This window comes from Sorex araneus, chromosome 11 (assembly GCF_027595985.1).
Source record: "Sorex araneus isolate mSorAra2 chromosome 11, mSorAra2.pri, whole genome shotgun sequence".
NCBI lineage: Eukaryota > Metazoa > Chordata > Mammalia > Eulipotyphla > Soricidae > Sorex > Sorex araneus.
This window is the reverse complement of record NC_073312.1, coordinates 25186324-25198691: the sequence shown is the minus strand read 5'-3', so window position 1 is coordinate 25198691 and position 12368 is coordinate 25186324. Positions and strand designations below refer to the sequence as shown.

The following is a 12368-nucleotide window of genomic DNA, read 5'->3' as shown; positions in this document are numbered from 1 at the left end:
GATAGATATGTATGGGCAGAAAAAAGAAACAAGTAGGAGGAAACAAAAAGTGACTGAATTAGAAATAATGTAATTTTTTTCCTAGTTTTTATTTGATCTTATCACACCTTCTACATTAATCCTGAGAATCTTTGGCTTCAGGGCCACACCCAGCAGCACACGAGAGCTACTCCTAGCTCCCTGTTCAGTGGTGGCTACCAGTGCTGTCCAAGGTTCCATGGTGCTCTGCAACAGTCCCTGGTGCTAAGGCTCAAACCCAGGGTTCCCACAAAAGCATGTGCTTTGAGCATCTCCCCAGTCCCACATACTTTTAACACAAATACATAAAACCTTTTGCATATTCATTTATGAGCCTCAAACTTCTCCAGGGAATGGCTCAAAGGGCTGAGCATACACTTCACATGCGGAAGCTGCAAATTCAATCTCTAGCACCTCATGGTCCCGAGGTCCATGGCAGTGACCTCTGAGCGTCACCAGGTATGGTCCAAACACCCCCAAAACAAAACATATCCAACTTAAGATCTTGATAAGGGCCAGAGTGATAGTACAACAGGTAGGGCGTTTGCCTTACATGTGGCCGACGCGGGTTCGATCCCCAGAATCCCATATGATCCCCCAAGCACTGCCAATAGTGGTTCCTGAGTACAGAGCCAGAAGTAACCCCTGAGCATCGCCGGGTGTGACCCCCCCCAAAAAAAGCAAAACAAAACAAAAATATTGATAAGGGGCTGGAGCAATAGCACAGAGGGTAGGGCGTTTGCCTAGCACGTGGCCAACCCGGGTTCAATTCCCAGCATCCCATATGGTCCCCTGAGCACTGCCAGGGGTGATTTCTGAGTGCAAAGCCAGGAGTAGCCCCTGTGCATCACCAGGTGTGACCCAAAAAGAGAAAATATATATATATTGATAAGTATCTTCTAGAAAAATAACTGCTTTTATAAACCAAGGGGAAGAGGGAAGGGCAAAGAAGCAGGAGACCAATAGTCCCCGGGTGAAGTCTTTGAAAGTTATCACTGCAAGACTTTTAATTAAATAAAAAATTATACAATACCTGTGGGACAAAAGAGGAAAGTTTCTGGCTCTCCTAGGTATTGATAGATTTCATTTGTGATGGAGACCTGGGCATGAGCAAAAGAACTGAATACCTCTTTGTCTGCTGCACACATATTATGGTCAATATCATCAAAAAGCAAAGCAAATGACCTGCATCCAAACTGAGAAACCTAGACAAAAAAACAAAACAAACAACAAAAAAAAAACAGGAAGAAGTTTTATTAACCCATCTTAAAAGGAGGAGGGGGGGAGGGAATCCAGAAATTAAAATATATACTTAAAATTTAATCCTGAGTAGAACGCTGAAAACCAAATCTATTCTGTAATTTCTAAAGTGAGCACTAGACAGTTTGGCGACTCATTTGCCGCTTGGATTTCAATGCAGTATGTCAGTGTGGTTCAACATACATGGACAATCCTGCCTCTATTGGCTGCTGTTTACAGAGGCCAGTCAGAAAAATTCAGAAACATAGTTTAAAAAAAATAGAAAATCCAAGGTCTGTTCTAATTACAAAAGAAACAGTGATCTGAATTAATCTCATTGCATATGAATCTAATGGAGCCATGAAACAAAACAAAGCAGAATTTAACCAAACAGGAAAATAACCACTTAAGCACAGTTTAAGGAAATGTTTAAGGAAATGTACTGTAAAATTTTTATCAGGTATTTCAATGCCCACAATATAAAATTTTTGTCTAAACACATACATACATAAGATACATAGATCATTAAAAACCAATTTGCTTATTTTACCAGAGAAAGAGCAACTTTTAAGTAGAACTGACTTCGATCCAGTCCATTTTTAGGCTTTATATTTAAAATCCAGTTATTGGGGCTAGAGTGATAGCACAGTGGGTAGGGCGTTTGCCTTGCACTCGGTCGACCTGGGTTCAAATCCCAGCATCCCATATGGTCCCCTGAGCATCTCCAGGAGTAATTCCTGAGTGCAGAGCCAGGAGTAACCTCTGTGTATCGCCGGGTGTGACCCAAAAAGCAAAAAAATAAAATAAAATAAAATAAAATAAAATAAAATCCAGTTCTTATTTGCTCATGTTTACCTGTTGTTTTTCTTCTCATCTTGGGAAATGAGTGAATCATTTTCAGACTGAACTGTCTTCTCCGTATAACAAAGGGAACTGATGCTTTTTTTTGTTTGTTTTGTTTTTTGGATCATACCCAGGGATGCTCAGAGGTTACTCCAGGCTCTGCACTCAGGAATTACTCCTGGCGGTGCTTGGGGCACCATATGGAATGATGCTGGGCATGGAACTTGGGTCAGTCGCATGCAAGGCAAACACCCTTCCCACTGTGCTATCACTTGGGCCCCAGGAACTGATGAAAAGATGCAAAAATCTTTTCTCTCTATAACCTCAAATTCAGTCAAATGTCCAACAGTGTCTGTGTACATATATGCGTAGTTTTTCAAAACGGAATTCTGATTCTGGCCCATATATCTCATAATATTTAATATGCCACAAACAGTAACAACAATGTGCTCTTCGTATTCCTGAAGCGAGCAGACAACATTTGGCTACACTAGCACATGACAGGGACAAATGAAGGCGTTACTGGTGCCTGCTCGAGCAAATTGATGAACAATGGGATTGACAGTGATCCAGTGATATTTCAGAATCACCTACATTCCTAACCCCAATCCAAGTCTATAAGAATCTCTAGGAGAGAGCCTATTCATCAGCAAACACCATCTGCAAGCATTCTTACGCAAACTGACATCTGTGAATGATATTGGAGGAAAACTTTTCCAACTTACTTTTGAATATTCCTCTGGCAAAATTTTTTTAAACTGGCTCAGAAACAAAAGTATACCTTTTTAGAAAACATAATTTAAAAGCAACTCAAAGTTTTAGTTTTAATTACCAATTTAGGAAAAAATAATTAAAAAGGAAATTACCTGGTCCAATTTGCGTTTCAATGTGGATACTTCCTTGGGGTTAGAAAAGGTAATATCCAATCCAGGTGAGATAGCATATATGAACTCTATCTCATATTCCCGTGCAGCAGAGATGAGAGTCATGAGTTGCTCTAAAGAACAGAGTCCAGGTTTTTAAAAAGCAGGACAGAAAGCTCAAACAATTCTCAACTTTTGTCTTAAGAAGTGAATTTCTCCAACATATGGTATGTTCGATCCCAGTACACCAAAAGGTCCCAAGCACTGGTACAAGTAATCCCTGAGTGCAGGACTAAGCCATGAACAACACAGGGTGTGGTGCCGAAACAACAACTAAAAAAGAATCCCGACCCCTCATCTTTCTAACTACAAAAAATATAATTATACAGTCATGTTTTTAAATGTAGCAGACAATTTTCCTAAATTAAATACTATTTCATACCCAAGAATGTATCATTAAATAACAGTAGTACCTCATTTGGCTATACTTTGACTACTGACTACATTAAATTTCATTACCAGCACCACCAAAAAATGATTAAACTGAAGACGTACTTAAATTATATAGAGCAGTTAAACAACACTAGATGAAAAGTTTTAATGGCTTCTTCATAATGCAAGAAAACTTTCTGTGTAGCATTTAATTTGAAGTATAAAAGAATTTCTCCCTTCACTCAAGTGCCAAAAGAATATCACAACACAATGAGGTACTACCTTATGTGTGATTTAATTTTATACTATTTTGTGCGTGATGCCTGTGATCAAACCTAGATCTCATGTAAGAAAGGCAGGCACTAAAAGTAGAAAGAGAATATGGGGGAAATTGTCTGCATAAAGGCAAGGGGGAGAGTTGGAAAGAGGACACTGGTGGTGGAGAATGTGCACTGGTGGAGGGGTGGGTGTTTGATCATATTCAGTTAAAAAAGGCAGGCAGGCACTTGACCACTGAGTCACATCCCCAGCCTTACTTCTAAATTAATTTAACCTAAGAATACACATGGCAAGGAGTTTGTTCGACTACAGATGGAATCAGATTGTTGTGTACATGAATCACACTGTGATCTTAACAGTTAGGATTTCAATCTACATTAACTCAGAGTCACCACACAGAAGAGAAACTACTACAGAAAGAAAATACTTAATAAAATTCTTATGCAAACACACTGAAAACAATTTTATATATCTAACATTAACGTATTAGGAAAAGAAAGATTACCAGCTTCTTCCACTGAATACATCTCTCGCCAAAACATCCTATGTTTGTAGTCATCTTTCGGGGCATACAAGTATGTATTTAATTCCCATTTCTGGAGCCTTAAGAAAGAAAGTTACACACACACAGATATATACATGCAAACAGGCATGGTTTTTATTTTTTGAAGCAAAATAGTTTTATTGAGGGAGGACAGCAATTCTAAGGAGAATGGAGAGGGGAAGGAGAGAGGAGAGATCAAAGGTCAAAAGCAAAGGAAATTCGTGCCCTAAACAAGTACAGGGGCAAATCCAAGGTGAGTGCTATAGAGAGATTAGACACCCAGAGTTAGGATGCAAGTGACCCCATAGCAGTCTGCTAATTCTTCCCTCCAGAATTAGAAACTAAGCCCAGGTCATACACAGACAAGGCAATGCTGTGCCACTAAGCTACATTGTTGGCATCACGTATAGCTTGAATCTTCCATTCCTATCTCTTACAGAGCTAATACCTGTAATGGGAAATAACTTTTCATATTATTTTACTATGCCCTGCCTTGCACACAGCCAACCCCAGTTCAATTTCAGGTCCCACAGCACTGCCAGGGGTCACTCTTGGGCACAGAGTCAGGAATAGTGCTTGAGACCATCAGGTGAGTAATCCAAACACCTTCCAAATTAAATAATATAAAGAATGTCAAAGAGAAGAGAAACAGTTCAAGTAGAAACACGAGAGCCCACAGAAGGTAAGTGAATCCAAAAATTGACTCAGCTTCCCGTAGGTAAAAGAGAGGTAAGATATCAGTTCAATAATTTCTCCAACTCAGAACTATCAAACTGTACCTAGCCTTTTCGATATTAGTATTTTTTTAAACAAAAGGAAATGTTAAAGAGTCTACGCTTTCCCACCCTGACCCCCAACACACTCAACAATGAAAACTTACCTTCTAAAGAGTTCTTTTCTCTGTTCCATAACCCAAGGTCTTCCATAAAATCCTAAATTCAAAGCAAGAATTAAATTAATTTCAAGTTTCAAAATGTGGTAGGTGCCCCTAATCAAGAAAAGCAGATTAGAGACTAGAGAGATAGTATAGCAGGGAGGGTGCTTGCCCTGCATACGGCTGACTGCGAACCAGGGCTTAGTGCCCGGCAGCCCACATGGTCCCTAGAGCACTGGGAGAAGTGATTCCTGAGTAGAGACAGTAGCAGGCCTTGAGCACAGCAGGGTATGGCCCCCAAAAGCAAACAAACAAAAGATTATAGGACTTGTATTACACAGATTCTCGGGCCAGAGAAATACTACAGGGAGTAAGGCACACAGCCTTGCACACAGCCAACCCGGATTCCATCTCCGACATCCCAGATGGTCCCTCCGCCCCCAGCATTGCCAGACCTGATTCTTGAGTGCAAAGCCAAGAGAAACTCCTGAGCATCTCCAAGTATGGTCCCAAAACAAAAGCTGTCAAATTATCTTCCTAGGTAGTAATTGCTATTATTAACAGTTGAATTGCTTCGCTTCTTCTACCATAGTAAGATTTAGAACTCTCTTACTTTTCAGTGTAGGGTGACTGGTTTGGGGACCTGTCCAAACAAACCATATCCAGCAGTGCACAGGAACTATTCCCGACTAGGCTTCGGAGTCAGCCCATCGAAGTGCTTGGGGGACCATTCATTAAGCGCCAGAGATTTGAATCAGGTTTCGGGCCAAAGTGGCCACATGCAAGGCAAGCACCTTACCTCCTGTTCTCTCTCTCTCTCTGGTCCCTACTCTTCTAAAAAATTAAAATTTAAATAAGCTGTAGAGACCCAATTAAGTAAGGTGCTTGCTATCTACACAGCAGACATAGGTTCAAATCCCTGGCATATATATTGTTCCCCAGCACCACCAAGAGACCCCTGAGCACAGAGACAGGAGTAGCACCTGAGCACCAGTGGATTTGGCCAAAAAGGAAAAATGCACACGAAGAAAAAGAGGTTACGAAACACAAAACTCTATTTTATAAAAAATATATATAAAATAAAAAACTATAAATAGGACTATCCAGTTAACTACATCCAGTTATATATAGATAATATAGCAGGTAAGGCACTTGCCTTGCACGCACCTGACCCAGGTGTGATTCCCCAGTATCCCCTATGGTTCTCCAAACACCGTCAGGAGTAATTCCTGAGTGCAGAGCCAGGAGTAACCACTGAGCATCCTGGGGTGTGACCCAAAAACTTCAAATCAATAAATAAATGTTCACACATTGTGTACACTGCATCAACATCTGAAGGATATTTAGTAAAACACCAAGGCATCGCTGAGTGGTGAGTTTAATGAAGTGATTTTTATTTCCTCTTTCTTGGTAAATTTCTTCCATAAACAGATTATTTGTACAGTAAAATTATGGCAGGGCCAAGAAGTCAGCCACAGGCTGAGTGCAGGCTGTGCATATGGAAGGTCTGGGCATTGCCACAACTGGTTACAGCCAGCACCAGTGAGAGTCCCTCCCCTCAATAAACACACACAGCGAAATCACGTTCTCCTTTCCTCATACCAATAAAAACTAATCATCTCCCAATCTAATTTTTGGTTTTTAGGTCACAACTGGCAGTACTCAGGGCACCAGATGGGATGCGGAGGATTGAACCTGAGCTGGCCGCATGCAAGGCAAACACCCTACCCACCACACTGTACCACACTGAATCTTTTTAGAAGAATATTTAGAGGCAGCAGAAAGTACAAGAAATAAGGGAGTTGGGGCTGGAGTGATAGCACAGCGGGTAGGGCAGTTGCTTTGCACATGGCTGACCCAGGTTCAATTCCCAGCATCCCATATGGTCCCCCGAGCACTGCCAGGGGTAATTCCTGAGTGCAGAACCAGGAGTAACCCCTGTGCATCGCCGGGTGTGACCCAAAAAGCAAAAAAAAAAAAAAAAAAAAAAGGGACTTGCCTTGCATGTGGTCATTTCGGCTGTGAATCTGACTAGAATCTCTGGCACATAAGTATGGTCCTCCAAGCACTGCCAAAAAGCCACTTGACCCTTCGAACCAAGGGTGTAGCCCCACCCCAAAAACATTTAAAAATAGAAAGGAGTATCTAAATCTTACCATGAAAGAAGAAACAATGCAATCAAAACAAAGGATTCTGAGTTACAAACCCTACTGAGGGTTGGTCTATGTAAACTGGTCAGGGGACTGACCTGACACGCTCACTAGAACTCCACAAGGGCCTGACTGCTTTTATTCCACCACAGCCACCAACCCCCAATCTTACCATCTGTGAAAGGTAAAGGACAACCTCTCAAAAGTGAAATGAAGAAGGTTAAAGGCCATTTTGAATACAAAATACTCTGATCTTACTATTCAGAGTCTACCTAAAAATAAAGAGCTGTAATTTATTTATTTATTTTTGCTTTTTTGGTCACAACCCAGCGATGCACAGGAGTCATTCCTGGCTCTGCACTCAGGAATTACCCCTGGCGGTGCTCAGGGGACCATATGGGATGCTGGGAATTGAACCCAGGTTGGCCGCGTGCAAGGCAAAAGCCCTACCTGCTGGGCTATCATAAGAGCTGTACTTTCAATAAGTATTTTTTAAGCTCTAGTCCCTAGACAGGATGGTTACTTCACAGCACTAAGGCAGTGAGACCAATGAAAAAGAGTATGCCAAGTCTTTACAGCTTTCCTACACTTAAAATTCTTTTCCTCTTAAATATTAGGTATTAGATATCCTTTAGTTGCTTCAATAAGGATTGTGTATTCAACTTTTTAATGTTCAGAGACCCTAACTACCCTTTTTGAGAGTAAACTTCAAGGTTTTGGCTGTTGTTACTTAGGAGTTAAAAACCAACAAAGGGTGAGGTGGAGCCTACGCACTAGGGCAGCCTAGGTAGCCTACGTGGCTAACTTGATTTGATCCTCCAGTATCCCATATGGTCCCCCGAGCACTGCCAGGCATAATGCCTGAGCATCGTCAGGTGTGTCCCCCCCAAAACCAAACACCAAAACAGCAATGGGGTGGGGGTGGAGCTATAGTACAGTGGGTAGGGCATTTGCCTTACACTAGGCTGACCAGGGTTCAATCCCAATACCCCATATGGTCCACCAACCCAGGACCCAGGTGTGATCCCTGAGGAATGCCGGGTGTGGCCCAGAAACACACACACACTAAAACAAAAACAAAGGTTTGTAAGCAAAAGAAAAAAAGAAAAAGAAAAAGGACTCTTGCCAATACTTTATTTCCTATCATTCATTTTAGGAATGGTGCCAAATAAGAAGTTCCCCCCTGCCCTGGGCCTTCTCCCCCAATAAAAATCAGGGGCCAGAGAGATAGCTCAATAGGCCTGAACACAACCTTCATGGGTGATGCAGCAGTTCCTGGCATAGTCCCCTAGCACCACTGCGATACGGTACCCTCAACAATCTATCCAGGCATACCCCACCTTAACAAAATCAAGTGCCCAATCATCAAGAAAATGCACAAGGGGGCTAGAGACTGCGTGCTGTACTGTCTCTAGACCTTGCACACGGTCTACCAGGATTCAATCTTTGGAATCACATATGGCTCCCCCCAAGCACGACCAGAAGTGATACATGAGAGCAGAACCAGGAGTAACCCGAGCATGACCAGATGTGATCCCAAAACCAAAAAAGGAAAGAAAATATTGCGGAAGGAATGAGAGATACGACAGGGGTTAATGGCGCTTGTCCTGCATGTGACTGACCCGTTACATCCCTGGGACTGTATATGGCCCTCCAACCAACACTAGGAGTGATCTCTGAATACAGAGCCAGGATAATCCCTGAGTACTGCTGGGTGTGGTTCAAAAAAGAAAAACAAACAACAACAACAAAAAAACCAAAAAAGAAAAACAGTAGAAAGTAAAAAGCACTCTTCCCTACGGTAAGAATAATTCCCTTTCAACTCTACTGAAAAACAAGCCAATTAATCTAGCTAAAACAAACTTTCTTCTCATCCAAGTTATGAGGCAAGTTTCCTTACAGTCACTCTATTCTAGCTCTAGAATTTCTACAGTCCCCAGCACTCCTTCTCTACCCTCCACACCAAGGTCTCTGATCACAGAATACATAATTCTTTGTCTGGACGGTCCTGCCAAACATGCACAATAAGTACATCAAAGAATAAGAACCAAAGCACTGGAGTGATACTACCGTAGGTAGGGTGACGGCCTTGTGCCGGGGGCCACAGGGATTCAATCCCCAGCATCCAATATGGTCCCCCCAATCCACCAGGAGTTGACTCCTGAGTGCAGAGCCAGGACCAAGCCCTGGTCCCCCAAAAAAGGAATAACAACCCAAACTATTACATTAGCAAACACATTTCATAACACACTGACTACAGTCAAATAGAGTAAAATTTTCACTATCTCCCCCTAAACTCTGCGAAACAGTTAACTCTGCAGAACTGTTTCACTCCTCACTCTAGAAAATTGCAAATTAGCCCAGTCTTCCCCACAATTAAACTTTATTCCAAATAAAATCATAATCACCACCCATCTAATGAATACACCAGTATCCTTGGGAAAGCTAAAGCTCAGACAAAAAGACAATCCCTTTCCAATACTTTTTCATTTTGATATGAAGGCTAATCCTCACACAGCATTACATCTGAACAGACCCTTTACAGGAGAAAACTAAAGACAGCTAGGAAATCCCGGGTGGCCCAAACAGCAGAAAATTCAAACGTATACAATTATTTCAAGAAATAATATAACAGATCTGGCCTTCGATAGGTCCGGTATTGGTCCATCAACATTCACAAACTGTGACATGATCTAGGAGTTTTCCCCAACCAACCAACCAACCAACCAACCAAAAAAAAAAAAAAAAGTCTATCATTCCTTTCAAACGGAAATGGAAAGGGAGGAGCTGAGAGCATTTAAGGCCTCTTCTGCAGTGACTGTACTCAAGCCGCGTACCTCAAACACTTTTGAGACTATTTACTGAAGTGAAAGGACCATCCTTCAGGTGCAAAGCACAGCAGTCGGCAAAGGTCCATTTTTAACTGGGCAGCAAATGAATCGTCAAAGGCGCGTGGCGGGGGGGCTGGCTGGCCAGCAAGAGCAAAGAAAAGGAAATGATCTCGGCAAAGACCAACTTGCAAAAATGTCCCATTGTGCTTCTGTTTCTTCCCGAGGCACAAGCACGTCCGAGTGGGCAGTTTTCCCCACCGAGGGCGGGGTATCTCAGCCGAGCCACCTCCCCCCCTTGGACGCTCCTGGGGGATGGGGGGGGACGGCATCCGCCAGTCCCGAGCGGTCAGCCGGGGCGTAGAATCCCGGCCCCGCACCTCCGCCTCTGCTGGAGAATGCGGGCTCCCGGCCAAACGCGGGCGGGGACCAGGGGGGCCAAAGGGGGGGGGGTGGAACCCGAAGCTGCCAACGATACAGAGGGCAGGAGCGCCCCGTCTCCCAGCAGGGTCCAATTTCAGAGTCCAGGCGGGAGCCCTCTCCACCCCCACCTCCCCCACCCCGCCTAGGAAAGCCCCGAAAGCAGCGCCGCCACCCCCGGCCCACGAGGAGAGAATGTGTTCGAACCCGGGCGGGGCGGCAGCCCGCGCCCCCGCGCTCACCTTCCACCACGCCGCACAGGAACCTCCGGGCGCCCCCGGCCGCCCCGGCCACCACGGCTCCCCCGGCCCCGCCGGGACTGTCTTCTCCGGGGGCCGCAGCTGCCGGCGGCTCCAACGAGGCCCCCGCGGAGGCGGCGGCGTTGGCGCCGAGCTCGCTCTCCCGCTCCTCCAGCGCCGCCTGGCTCTCCTTCTGCACCATCCTCCTCCTGCCCACGGCCGCCGCCACCTCTGCGGGTCCTCGTCGGCCTCCGTCCGTTGGGCCGCCGGCCCGGAGCCCGGGAGAGGGGCTCGGCTCCTAGCGCGCGCGCCCCGCGGGCTCCTTCCCCTCCCCCTCCGCCCTGCCCCCGCCCTCTCCGCGGGGACCCGGATGCCCGGATGCGAAGGGCGGCGGCACCGGCGCGAGCCCTTTGTCAGCCGCTGCCACAGCCCGAGCCGGGCAGCTGGAAAAGAACCTCGGCGGAGAGCGAGGCGGCGACCTCTCGTCCCGGGGAGGCGGAGGGCCGCAGCGCCGTCTCTCCGTCTCAGCGAGTGTCTGTCGCCGTCCCGGTAACCCCGGTCCTTCCACTGGTTTTTCCCCCCTACTCCGAAACCCCCTAGGTCGCCGCTGCCGCTGCCGCTGCCGCTACCGCCCGCTTCCTGTTTATCCGCACTGCGCCTGCGCCGGAGACCGGCTCAGACCGGTCCCTCGGCCCGGCTCCCCCTCCTCCTTTGGGACCGGCCCATCGCGCCGCATTCGGGAGGGGGGAGCGGACGGAGAGGCCGCGAGAAGAGGCCGGCGGCGCAGGCAGAGGACGGTACCATGAGCGCTCGCCTCCCTCCAGGCGGAACCGGGCGGCCCGGAATGGACCATTCCTCCACCCGCAGGAGGGGAGTCTGGGAGGGGGCTGCGGCTCGTCCGGGAAAAGGGGCGGCAGGGCGGGGAGAGGGGGAGGGGAAAAAGCGGTGTTTACTCTGCGAGTGCGCAGACGCGGAAACGCGGCCGCTCGCTCTTAAAGAGATACGAAGGACGTGACCTACTTTCGGGTGAGGCTCGGTGTGTTAGGTGGGTCCATTACATCTGCCCGCCCCCGGCTCGATTGTGTAAAGACACAACTCCCAGGACGGCTTCAGCTCACCCCTCATCCCTAGACTCATGTTTGACCTGCCCTCGGCTTGGCGCCGACCCCTTTTGGAAATGCAGTTGTCGTCCATCCCTCTGGAGCTGGCCTCGTGCTGGGCTCCTGGGCCTCTATGAGCTCACAGTGTGCTGGGGGGCGGGGGAGACCTGTTCAGCCCCCCGCGGTGACCTGGTTGCGGGAGCTCAGAGAAACGGATTTAGGCGGCTGGGCGAGCTGAATTGTGAAGGCTGAGTAGGTGGAGGCGCTGCTGGCAAGTGGACCAGAATCCAATGGGAGCAAGAGATGAACGGGCTGGACTGAGAAAATGAGGAGCTTGCCACGCGTGTAAGGGAACAAGCTGACCTTGGCGCCTCCCCCGGAACCTGCTTGGGTGGGAAAGCTCACCACCACCACCACCACCACCAAACCCCCCAGTCCCCTAAGAGACGAGGGTCCTGACCCCTGGAGTCCTGTCATGTGCACTTAATATCTCAAGTTTGGGAGGCGCAGACCTGCAGGTGTTCAGGGTTTACTGCTGA

At 46.5% G+C, this 12368-nt stretch overlaps 1 protein-coding gene across 1 annotated transcript in view; it reads right to left on the bottom strand.

The window, feature by feature from the left end:
* The window catches only part of OGA (O-GlcNAcase), a 33931-nt gene extending 22541 nt beyond the window's left edge, over window positions 1–11390 (bottom strand). Inside the window, exons 1-5 of the mRNA XM_004616334.3 lie at window positions 10733–11390; window positions 5099–5150; window positions 4180–4277; window positions 2967–3097; window positions 1052–1223 (exon numbers count right to left, since the gene is read on the bottom strand). Coding sequence (XP_004616391.2) covers window positions 1052–1223; window positions 2967–3097; window positions 4180–4277; window positions 5099–5150; window positions 10733–10931 — 652 coding nt within the window. The 5' untranslated portion in view covers window positions 10932–11390. The remainder of the gene's footprint in view (window positions 1–1051; window positions 1224–2966; window positions 3098–4179; window positions 4278–5098; window positions 5151–10732) is intronic.
* Between the last annotated feature and the right edge of the window lie 978 nt (window positions 11391–12368).